Source organism: Eleutherodactylus coqui, chromosome 3 (genome assembly GCF_035609145.1).
Source record: "Eleutherodactylus coqui strain aEleCoq1 chromosome 3, aEleCoq1.hap1, whole genome shotgun sequence".
NCBI lineage: Eukaryota > Metazoa > Chordata > Amphibia > Anura > Eleutherodactylidae > Eleutherodactylus > Eleutherodactylus coqui.
Genome location: NC_089839.1, coordinates 290511642 through 290524635, shown reverse-complemented (window position 1 = coordinate 290524635; position 12994 = coordinate 290511642). Strand labels below are relative to the sequence as shown.

The window sequence follows — 12994 nt, the reverse complement described above, 5'->3', positions numbered from 1 at the left end:
CATCTCCCCGCCCCCCGGCGGCACCCGGACACTTACGCGCGAACACTCCAGTGTTCGCTAAAGCCGGTGTCCGGGTGCGGATGTGTCCGTTACGGACACGTTCGCTCATCTCTAGTTAACACTCTACTTGTAGATCTTACAACATAATGGAAAGTTTTTATTGTGCCCCAATTCGGACTTTTACAGTGTATCCACAGGATATGAGATAAACGTCTGGTAGATGCAGGTACCACTTCTATCTCTAGATCTGACCTTCCCTGACCCAGTCCCATCTGTGTGCAGTGATTGGGAGTACGGAAACAATAGAGCGAGCTGCCTAAACAAAGGCCAATGAGCTGTGTGTAAATAGTGTAAATAGTAGCCGTTCAGTATTGAACGGCCACTATGTTATGCCAATGAAGAGGGGCGAGGGAGCGCGAGGAGAGAAATCTCCTGCAACCTCCCCGCTGTGAGCCAGCGATACTAGCTCCCATGCAGCAGCACAAGAGCTAGTATGTGCTGGAACGAGTGTTAGGTATCATTTGCCCGACGCTCGTCCCGTCTAAATGAGTCTTTATGCTGTTTCTGTAACTCCCATAGAAGCAAAGTTATGGACACGGCATAATGCAGCCAACTCGTAATCCTGTCCACCCACACCATGGAGTACAGAAAAGTATATTTGGCCACGATGGACCAAGATGCGAAGACCCCTTTAAGGGGACACACTATTGTTGTCAGTGAGACGGCACCCCCTACGGCCACCAATGCTCAGCAGCAGTTGGTAACAATATATTTATTATAGATTGACCCGTCGCTACGCAAACCTACAATGTTTGGAAAAAATAATTGTAAATGTTTTAAGAACTGTCGAGCTGAGGATTTGGCTTAACCGTTCGCCATCGATGATTTGGTCTTTCACGTTTTGGGGATGTGGCAACAGTCAAACTGGTAAGCACTTAATATGAACGTCGCTCAGCAATGCTTGACTCTCCCTAGCGACGCTGTTGGCTGAAGCACAGCAGCGCCGCTAGGCTTAACAAAGGAACTTTGACCTCGCCTGATGGGTCACTCCATGTATCAAACTCACATCTTATGATTTTACGGTGGTGGTGAGGATATAATAAATCTAATGACTCCAAAATCATCCATCAAAGGTCACGCTAAGGGGTCAAAGTGTGGTGCAGGAAAACACTTGTAGGCTTTTTTTTATATTAGATGTTCTGTCTAACTGTAAGATTTTTATTTTTTTTTTCATTTTTAGAAGAAAGCGAATGGAGCACCAAATGGATTCTATGCAGAGATTGACTGGGAGCGATATGTAAGTTGATCCAATGAGGTATATACTTGATACAATTCCATATTGGGCTCTGATTTGATATCCTCACGTGATTATGGCAAAAAGAAGGGTAGAAACTAGAGATGAGTGAGCACGCTTGTTTAAGGCTGATGCTCCAGCGAGCATCGGTCTTTTCGAGTAACTGATTACTCGTCCGAGCTGATCTCTCTCAATCTCCCCCTGCCGCCCCCGCAATTGCTTGAACGTGTAATCAGTTACTCGAGAAGACCGATGCTCGCTCGAGCATCAGCCTTAAACGAGCGTGCTCACTCATCTCTAGTAAAAACCAATGTGAGCTTTTACGCAGTTTCTGACTGACTGTGCTTAACACTAGGGGGCACCCTATAAGACCTCTGTGTTGGAAAAGTCACCGGCTGGACTGATGACATCTGTTACAGTAACGATCATGAGATGGAACAGTTATTATTACATGTTTGAGTCTTCTCTAGAAATTGCATAATCTACAGCCAAATTAAGAGACAAACTGATAATTCATTGCATTTCTGTTTTTCAGACTTGTCCGGAGCTGGATGAGGAGGGCTACAGCATCAGACCTGATATGGAACCTGGCTATATCCTTTTGTTGCATATTCTCCAGAGCTGAAATCTGAGTATTTCTTGCTAGCTCAGTATCTATAGAACTTGCTCTAGTGATTGTAGCTGTAAGGGCGCTATTATATGGCAGCATTTTAGTCACCGAAAAACGCATGCAAAGACGCATTTGCTTTTGAGAAAAGAACACATTTTGCATTTTTAAAAATTGTTTATTATTCTCTGAGATATAACTCAAAAAGCTTACATTCTTCAAAAATTTGCATTTTTCGAAGCACATTTTGGTACCTTTTTTTAACACACACAAAACTTCTGCCGTGTAATAGCAGCCTTAGGTCTCATTTACACGTCCGTATATCGGCCGGGTTTTCACGCCCGGCTGATATACTGTGTCCCTTTCTGCAGGGGGAGGAGGCGTGCTCCCACCCCTTTTCCGTCCTACGCCACTGTTTGCAATGGGAGGGCGGGACAGGGGTCGAGTTAAGTTCCGCCATGTCCCGCCCTCTCCCATTGCAAATAGTGGCAAGTGGCGGGGAGGGGGCAGGATCACTGTGCACTGAGCTCCCGACCCGCCTCCTTCCCCTGCATAAAGGGACACCTCATATTGACCAGGCGTGAAAACCCGGCCGATATACGGACGTCTGAATAAGCCCTTAGGCTGCTTTCACATAACCAAGAAAGATGTGAGACATTGGTGAGTTGCGAGAAGCACAAATCTAACGCGGAGATGAACGCCAGATGTGTCTCCTCCTTTTCAGTTTCATCCCATTGCTTCTAGGCTTTCCTTGTGCAAATGAGAATAGGGCTGAACCCTCTGCACTGTGACAGCCCATCAGATATTTGTAGACAGCTATTAAGTCTCCTCTCAGCCTTCTTTTTTGCAGGCTAAACATTCCCAGATCCTTTAACCGTTCCTCATAGGACATGACTTGCAGACCGCTCACCATCTTGGTAACTCGTCTCTGAACTTGCTCCAATTTGTCTATGTCTTTTTTAAAGTGGGGTGCCCAAAACTGGACACGGTATTCCAGGTGAGGTCTGACTAAGGAAGAGTAGAGGGGGATAATGACCTCACATGATCTACACTCTATGCTTCTCTTAAAACATCCCAGAATTTTGTTTGCCTTATTGGCTGCTTCATCACATTGTTGACTCATGTTCAGTCTGTGATCTATCAGTATACCCAAGTCTTTTTCACATGTGCTGCTGCTTAGCCCAATTCCTCCCATTCTGTATGTGCTTTTTTTCATTTTTCTTGCCCAGATGTAGGACTTTGCATTTCTCCTTGTTAAATACCATTTTGTTAGTTGGTGCCCACTGTGCAAGCTTTTCTAGATCTTTTTGAATACTCTCCCTCTCTTCCCTGGTGTTAGCTATCCCTCCTAGCTTTGTTTCGTCAGCAAATTTGATCAGTTTCCTATCAATTCCCCCCTCCAGAGCATTTATAAAAATGTTGAACAACACTATGCCTAGATCAGAGCCTTGTGGTACCCCACTTGATACATTCTTCCACTTGGATGTGCAGCCATTTATGACCACTCTTTGAGTATGATCACTCAGCCTGTTGTGAATCCTCCTAACAGTTGCTTTGTCAATCCCATATTTGGTCATTTTTTCAATAATTATGGTATGAGATACTTTGTCAAATGCTTTACTAAAGTCACGATATACTATATTCATCGCATTTCCCTGATCAACCCAGTCTGTGATTCTGTCATAGAAGGAAATTAGATTAGTCTGGCATGACTTGTTTGTTACAAACCCTTGCTGGCTCTGGTTAATTATTTCATTTTCATCCAGGTACTTGCATACATGCTGTTTAATGATTTGTTCAAAGATCTTTCCCGGTATAGAAGTCAGGCTCACAGGCCTGTAGTTTCCTGAATCCAACTTCTTGCCTTTTTTGAAGATAGGGACAACATTTGCCCTTTTCCAAACTTCTGGGACTTCTGTTCTCCAAGAATTTTCAAAGATTATGGCGAGTGGTTTAGCAAGTACCTCTGCTGCCTCCTTTAGTATCTAGTACTAGGATGTAATTCATTTGGACCTTGAGACTTGAATTCATTTGTTAGCCAAGTGTTTCCTCACCATATCTCTGCTTTATAGATAGCCTGCATTGTTTTATTCCCCCAATAGCACAGGGAAGATCAGTTGATGTTCCTTCTACTTTCTGAGAGAAAACAGATACAAAATAGGAATTTAGGCTCGGCTTTCTCAACATCATTCTTAACCAATTCACCATTTTCATCTTGGAAGCATCGAATAGCATCTTTGGCTTTTCCTTTGCTTTTGACATACCCCCCCCCCCACCCCCCCCCAATCCTTTTTTATTGCTTTTGGCCTGTCTTGCAAGCCTCAATTCATTATTAGCTTTAGCTTTTCTGACACTTGCCCTACAGTTTCTGCAGACGGCATTATATTCTTCTTTAGAAATATCCACCCCCCCATTCACCCCTTCCGTTTTTAACATATGTGCAAGTTCTGTGTTCATCCATCCTGGTTTTCATTTAGGGATTGTTAATAATTGGGCTTTAAGAATCTCATTTCGCAATATTTCCCAACCTATTTGGACATTTTTTTATATTTTGCGTTCTTCGGAACGCATCGGCCATTGATTTCAATGGAATTTTTAATAGATCGCATGGCTTTCGCATGCCGTACGATGTGCATGTGAGTGAGCTACTAGGTTTTCCATCGAAATCAATAGGAAACCCTTCCAATCTTCTAATGCGTGTGAAACTCACGTGCAGAGATTGGAATTTCACAGATACAATGCATTTTTGCCTGAAAATCGCCTCCCATCCATGGGCGATTCACACTCGCCCATGTGTAGGTAACCTTAGGCAAATGTCCGTTAACAAGCTTGTTGACTGTTTCCAATAACAGCTAGGAAATTTCACAGCTTACCTGTAACCCCTTAACTGCCAATGTACCTTTTTGCCATGACCATTAAGGGGCCTTAGGACTCATTCACATAGACTTATGCAGTTTTGGTCCATAAAAAAGTCTGATTTCAATGTGTATGTGCTTGTTGCATGTTTTTTTTTTGCGTGTATGTGTTTTTTAATGTGTGCCATCCAAATGTCACCGGTTTTTCACCTGCGCAAAAAAAGAAAAAAAAATGCAAGAATGCTCATTTGATGTTACTTTTTTCACTGTCTCCTGACAATGCATGTAACATGCATGTTAGCTGCATATATTTACACTCCCATAGACATGAGCAATTTTGGTTCAAGAATATGGACCAGAATAGGACATGCAGCAATTTATTTTTTTACCCCAAACAATCCTTGTAAAAAAATGTATTTGAGTACAAAATAGAAGAAAAGGTTCTCAGCGCTCTAGTAATGACCCAGGGTGAAAGAATGGATGTAGGTAATAGAAGTAAGTAACTTCACGGAGGTGCCTGTGCTCAGGCGTCCCCCACTCCAGGTAGATGTATCAAAGAAATCGGCAGCGGCAACAAAGATTCCAAAATTTAATGGTAGTGCAACGCGTTTCGGCCGTTTAACAAAAGGCCTTTCTCAAGGATGTTCAATTGAATTTCAAGTATGTACTTGAGAAAGGCCTTTTGCTAAACGTCCGAAACGCGTTGTGCTACCATTAAATTGTGGAATCTTTGTTGCCGGTGCCTTCTTTCACCCTGGGTCATTATTAGAGCGCTGAGAACTTTTTCTTCTATTTTGTACCCATCTTCCCCTCTCCATCATTGATATGATTGGAGCTTTCTCCAGCAGCTCTCCTACATTGCATAGGATGTCCAATTGAATCGATCCATTAAGAGAATCCATTAACAGTAATATACTCCTCTACCACACATGCCAAAAATCCTTTTGGTCATCTAACTAGTGAGCGCCACCTGTTACCCTCTCTTCAAAAAAATGTATTTGTGAATAGCCCAATTTACTTTAATATGTCCCAGCGCTGTTCATATTTAGTCATTAGCAAAAGCACCCAAATGAGCCCTAATTCTAATAGGGACCTCCCCTTCATTCAGAATGGTGCAGTCAAGGACAGGGGATCCCTATGCAGTTCTTGTTGTTCTAACAGCAGTTGGAGTGACACATTAAATATGCCAATACATGGTAAGTTTAAAAAAAAAAAATATATATATATATATATATATATATATCTATAGCTCTGTGTATGACCTGCGGGAAAAAAGCCTGCAAAAAAGTTACATAATTACACAGTAACATGTATGCACCTCTGATTGATTAAAACTCCCCAAAAATTACAATTTCTTCAAATTCAATAAGGCCTTGTACAGCCATTTCAGTGAAAAACTAAAGTTCATGTAGAGAGGAAAAAAAGTTTAGTTTCTTATTAAGGTCCAAACTGGCCTATTTATTAAAGGCTTGTCCGATGAAACTGTTACTCCCTATCCACAGGATAGGGGAAAACTAGCTCTTAAATTGGGGTCCAACTGCTGGGACTCCCACCAGTTTTGAAGGCACTCCGATGAATGGAGTGACAGTTGAGTATGTGCACCGCTGTTCCATTCATTTCAATGGGACTGAAGGAGATTGCTGAGCGCTTGAACTCTGACAATCCCATTGAAATGAAAGGACTGGCTGTTCACATATTCAAGCAGTGCTTCATTTTTTGGGGACCTTTCCTCTGGATCACTGGGGGTCACACTGTCATCGATCAGATAGTTATCCCTTATCCTATGGATAGGGGGTAATTTTGGTTCATGGGACAATCCCTTTAAGGGGTTAACATTATTAGTATGTGGTGTATTCTGGTGACTTGAATGTAGTTCCATCCTAACATGAGTGATCTTTAACTGTGATTCACCTACCAAAGGAAAACACTTCTATTCATCCAGTGAATCTGAGGAAGAACAAGAGTCTCGCAAGAAGTTCAATATCAGGATAAAGCCTTTACAGGCCAAGGATAGTCTGAAGAGTGCGGCGACTGTGGATGAGCTGAAAGCCTCGATAGGAAACATCGCACTTTCCCCTTCCCCTGTGGTGAGTGCCTTTATGCTAACAATACTATGAATGACTAATGATATAAATCCCCAGCGCCAGTTACATCTTCTGTCCTGTGAAAAGCTTAAAGAAGTTGTTGGGTTAGAAATTAACTTTTAAAATTTAGAGCAATATCACTTAAAGCACTAAAACAAAAAGATACTTGCCCTCCTCAGCCCCGGCGATCCAGCTCTGCAGCACTGCGCTTCACCTGATCTCTGACAGCGGAAATCAGGCGACCCTCTGCCAATCAGAAGCTGGAGCATCACTGTTCGGAACTCCTGGCATTGTGGCGCCCAGAATGAGCATGCTGATGCCTGCACAGCAGGCGGTGATGCTGTGGCCTCTTACTGGCAGGCAGCAGTCATGTGACCTCCGCTGTCAACTGAGACTGGGTGAATGGCAGGGCTGCAGCGCTGGATTGTCGCGGCTCAGGAGGGCAAGTACCCATTTGTTTTAAGTTATGTGGCTCTCTATTTTAAAAGTTAAATTCTAATCAGGCATCCCCTTTATAACTGTATTTTCTCTGCCACTAGTTTTATTTTCTGTGCTCCTAGAATGGACACTAAAATCTGCATAGAAAGGTGCCGTTTGTTGGGTTTGCTGTGCTTTTGGATCATTGTAGGTGATATGTTTCTGTGTAGGTTTATGTAGGAAGTAGTTTGTAGCTTGTTAGGTTTGTGTAGTTGAATAGAGATCTGTCCTTGTTCAGCGCTCTTTATGTCATGGCATACAGTATAATAACCTTACGCAGCACTCTACATCACTTGATATTGATCCAGTATATTACATACTCTCACATGCATCTCTGTTGGAGGTTCTGTGCAGAAACCTCCGTTGCAGATTTCCGCTAAATTATTGGGGGGGGGGAAATAGCACAGCATGCAGCGCTTTTTTCCCCCCCCAGTAAATTGTCAGACGCTATGACAGAATCCAGACGGACCCTGCCATTAGTTTCATTGTTCTGCTTGTAAATCAGATCAGTACAGTAGGAGGTACCACCAGACCCTCAATTAGGGCCATGCTACATGTACAACAGGCCTTCACGATTGGTCAGTTGGTCAAAAGAAATCGCATAACCAACTTCATAGAGCTGCTCAGAAATTCAGGGGAGAAGGCACTTATCAGTGGGTGCGGTTGTGCCCACCATCATATTAGTTTTAGTTTATTTATCATAGATTGTGTTCCTAATGTGGCTGCAAACTATACTAGGACCCTATGGTATACAACATTACATTACATGACCAGGGTATAGTTTAAGGGATTGTCTGCCGTCTGTTCCACTGATGATCTGTCCTCTCTATAGGTTATTAGTAGTTTATGGATAAAGGGGTCCACTGCTCGGGACACCCACCCATAAGCTGATTGTCTGACCAGCTGTCCAGTGTAGTGGACCTGACATTGTCATCAGCGAACAGGGGAGAAAGTGCGGGCGCCGGTTTCATTCCCTTTGGGAGTGTCGCGCTGCACTTCTCCTGGTCAGATCAGCGGGCCAGACAATCAGCTAATGAACCACTCAGACCCCCGTCCATCAACTACTGATGACCTATCCAGACAACCCCTTTAATGGAAGGCAACGATGGATCAAATGGAATAGCAGCAAGTAGAGATCTTGGCTCTTTAATTACCAACTATTTTTCGGGTTTTTGTTTTCATCTTTTTTCTTATTTTCCTATTGACATAGCCATTTTCTGGGGTTTCTTTTTTTGCAGAGGAGTTGCATTTTTAATGGTACCATTTAATGTATTGAAAAACGTTTATAAGTGGAAATTTTTGTTTAAGCGTAAACGTAAGTGGTGTGAAATGGAGAAAAAAATTGCAGTTGCGCCATTTTGCTTTTGTGGCATTCATGATGCAGTAAAAATGTTGACTTCCTTTTAAGAAAATGCTTTTTGTTGTCCTATTCAGAGCCACATAACTTTATTTTTCAGTCAATAGGGAGGTGTGAGGGCTTGTTTTTTTTTTTATGATGCGACTCGAAGTTGTTACCATTTTTGAGTACACAGCTTTTTTTTTAATTTATTTTATTTGACCAAAAAGGGGTTTTCCAAGACTTAAAAGTTAAATGGCATTGAAATAAAGAAAACTTAAATACTGACCCGCGGCTTCCAGTCCAGTTCTGTAGCCCTGGTGCCCACCACACAGAACCTGGAAGAAGTGGCTTGTGGTCACATGTGCTGTTCATTGTGCACATAACCATTCAGTCACTCGCAGGCTTCAGCGGTGATTCTTCTACGTCCGCTGAAACCTGCAAGTGACTGAGCGCTTACGTGTACAATGAACTGCACGTGACCGCCCACTGCTTCTTCTGCTTATGTATCTCATAAATTTGATACAATGTATATTGCAAAAATGTATAATTTTTCATTGTATTAAAAAAAAATGTTAAAGCTCTAATATCCCTTTTAATAAGCATCTGCTTCCATATTATAGCTAACAGTTATGGTGGGATCTATGGGCACCGCAGCACAACAGCATTTAAATTACCGCAGTATACATTGTATCTCCCCGCGTCAGCTTTCTCTCTCTTGCATGCTGGCGTCCTAATACTGTTCCTGTGCTCTTGCTAGAACAGAGATTAATCCTTGTGCCCACACACGGAGGCCTAACACCCACTTGTCACAGCTGTGTCACTGCCTGTCCGCTCCAAGCCTGGTGCACATCTCATTCCTGCCAGTCTCCAGTGATATTGCTGCTGTATTTGCCAATGGGCAGAAAGATCATTCAGACAGAATAATTTTTTTTTGCTACAGGTCATTTTCTCTATTTTTGGAAATGCCTGAAGCTCAAAATTTTATATCTGTTAATATTTCCTCATATATATATATATAATTTTTAACTGCATGTAAGACCCCGGCGGTCCAAACCCACCATTGATTTAAATGGCTGGTTAGTATACCTTCCCCAAGAACATGCTGTGCAGCACGAGCAGCAATTCAGCTCAAGGCCGGCTCCACGCAGGTACATGGTATGTTTGCAATGTTCCGGCCCCCATCGTAAAATACCTATGTCCCTTTTGTTACAAGCTCCAAGTTTCTATGGTAACTACTTTGACAAATGCAGTTACTATGGTTACATCAAACTTGTCATTTAGTAAAAGGGTCAACTGCTACGAGGAAAAGTTGTTAGGAGGGTGTATAAAGACAGACACACTTGAGGTTAATTGAAATTCATAGTAAAATTACAAGTCGCTACTATTTACTCCTTAGTCTCATTGGTTGTCATTTAATTTGCTCTATTCCTTGAGCATAAAGTAGCAAAACGGCCACCGAGGGGCTTTTAAGATTTCACCAATCTCAAATTATGTATGATGCGTCAGTCTGGAGAACTCGCAGTAGAGGGTAGACCCTAAGGGCCCATTCACATGGGCGTATTTTCTGTCCAGATTGGGCTGTCTGTACGCTAGCAATTTTTTAAAAAATTATCTTGAAATATTGGTCTGATTTTCATGTGTTTTTTGCAATTTTTTGCACAATATACATCCGTTATTTTCACACTCGTATAAAAAAAAACCAGAACAATGTCCAGGCTCTGTACTTTCTGGTTCTCTTTTTATGGTTCCCATGGTTACATGTTTTAAAGATGGATCGCACTTGCATCCTTGTTGGGTTTTTTTTAACGCACCCATTGACTTGAATGGGCAGTTTTCATCAGAGAATCATACAAGCAGTGAAAATAAATAAATAAATCATCATGCCCTTAACCCTTTCCAATCCACTGTCTGACGTCTTCCTACATTCTGATTGAAGTTTGTACAGCTCCAATGTCAGAAGATGTCCGACAAGGTATTCTTACCATTTATTGCCAGCCACTCCACTGTCGGAGCCTCTCTGGTGCACACACATTGGCTTTAGCCAGCAGATGGCACCGTTGTATAACAGTAAAAAGAGAAAGCCTTTTAAGAAACCCTGAATCCAAAATTGGATTGGAAAGGGTTAAATCAAGGCCAATTTCAGCTCCTTTTAGTGAAGAGGATGTCATTAAGTCCCCTTACAGTGTAACATCTGGCTCCTACAGACACTGTAAGGTGCTATAATGCCTGAAACGCCTTTTGGAGAACTACAAGTCTCATTGTGCTCTGATTAGCTGTTCGTAAGAAGATAGATGTACAGGACAGCTAGTGCAAAAGAATTAGGAAATGGGTAAAACAAGTCAAATAAGGCACCACAATTTGCAATATACTAATTTTGTGATAATGTAGATATTGCAGCGTCATATGCAGATCAGAGCTAGTCGTCCTTCAGCATTGCACCATTTACCTTTAAAATATATGCCTCCAATACTGTCAGAATCTGACAAGAAAATTTGTGTCTTGCTCCTTTTGGATACTGTCTTACGGAGGTAATGCTCCTTCTAAGCCTTTTTAGCTAGTTAGCCAGGCAGTAGAGACTTGAGCGCTGCTCCTTATAAGGTGGATTATACAGAATCGCATCAAATTATATATTTATGTACAGTGTCAAAATATTTAGCTATAAAGCAGACAAATGTACAGAGCCACACAGCATTCATGGCAATAGTATTAAACCGCATTGGCGCACTGAAGGTTATTGTTTATATATCTGGTGGTCTAGGGCAGCAAAGGGATTATTGTGTATATAACTGGTGGTCTAAAGCAGTAAATGCGTTATTATCAGTACCTTTGTTGATCTAGGGCAGTGAAAGGATTTGTGATAATATTCCTGGTGGTCTAGGGCAATGAAGGGATTAATGTCAGTTTGTTTGGTGCAGTAATGAGATTAATGTCAATATACTTGATAATTGAGGGCAGTCAGGATGTTAATTCTAGAATCCATAGTGGTCTTGGGCAGTGAAGGGGTTAATGTATGTATCCCTGGGGAGTAGTAATTGGGTTAATGTCAGTATATTTGGTCTAGGGCAGTGAAGGCACTAATTCCAGTATCTCTGGTGGTCTGGAATGTCAGTATATCTGGTGGTCTAGGGCAGTGATGGTGCTTTTGTAAGGATCCCTTGTGGTCTAGGTCAATGAGATGGTTGATCTTAAGATTCCGGGATTAGTACTGCATACCTTTTGGTTCAGTGGTTATTCACCCCTCCAGTATTCTCCTGATTGCAACAGGAGTCTGAACTCTGATTGTGCAGCTGCTTGTTTCCTCTTTGCACTGATCATAGACATGAGTGCAGGGAGAGGATGGCTAGGACTGTGCAGCTCTAACTACATGGCTGTACAGTTCTCTTCATGATTGGGCAGAGCACTGAGCGCCATTAGAGATGAGCGAACGTACTCGGTAAGGGCGATTTCGCAATCGAGCACCGCGATTTTCGAGTACTTCACTACTCGGGTGAAAAGTACACGGGTGCGCTGTGGGTGAGTGGGGGGTTGCAGCGGGGAGAGGGAGAGAGGGCTCCCCCCTGTTCCCTGCTGCTACCCCCCGCTCCGCCGCGCCTCCCCCTGCCCCCTGGCGATCCCGAGTAGTGAAGTACTCGAAAATCGCGGTGCTCGATTGCGAAATCGCCCTTACCGAGTACGTTCGCTCATCTCTAAGCGCCACCATCTTTCCCTTGGTGATAGGCAGCCTACTTCCGCATCACCTGAGCAGCAGTGGCATTCAGTAGCGGTTGTTGAGTGACGATGTGCGCTGCTCTCTTGGTGCCAGCAGTGAGCGCTCACCGCTCAGTATTCAGAGGTGAGAGGAGCGCTATTATGTGATGCCAGTGAGCGGCTATTTGTAGGTGTGTTTAGCTGCTCATGTCAGGTCCTAGCGGTAGCTGAAGGGCTGAAATCTGTTACATATCCGCAACTGAATTTTGATGCGGTAATGATGCGGTTTTTGACATGAATCTTCCGCTGCAGAAAACCCGAAGCATTTTCGCCATGTGTTAACTTACCCTAAGGCCTGGCTCACATGAGCGGGTCGGATTCTGCATGCAGGAGACCTGCAGTGGATACCATCTGTGAGCCCGGACGGTGTCCCTGTGCACCTGATCAAACTGTATTGCGAATGACCATGTTGGCTCGCCGTCGGTCATGTGCAGTACTTTTTTTTTTTTTTCCTCTCCTCTGTACCTCCTGCTCCATTGCTTAGCGATGGTGTGGGTAACCGCAGCCCATACACCTCCATGGACATCAATGCAGACCGTCCTCACGGAGTCTGCAGCAAAATTGAGCATGCTACGATTTTTCTTCCACTCG

The 12994-nt window shown here is 43.0% G+C and overlaps 1 protein-coding gene across 1 annotated transcript in view; it reads left to right on the top strand.

Moving 5' to 3' along the window:
• Positions 1–12994, top strand: part of SGIP1 (SH3GL interacting endocytic adaptor 1) — a 129771-nt gene that overhangs the window by 44897 nt on the left and 71880 nt on the right. The window contains exons 4-6 of the mRNA XM_066597670.1: positions 1241–1297; positions 1830–1887; positions 6668–6843. Coding sequence (XP_066453767.1) covers positions 1241–1297; positions 1830–1887; positions 6668–6843 — 291 coding nt within the window. The remainder of the gene's footprint in view (positions 1–1240; positions 1298–1829; positions 1888–6667; positions 6844–12994) is intronic.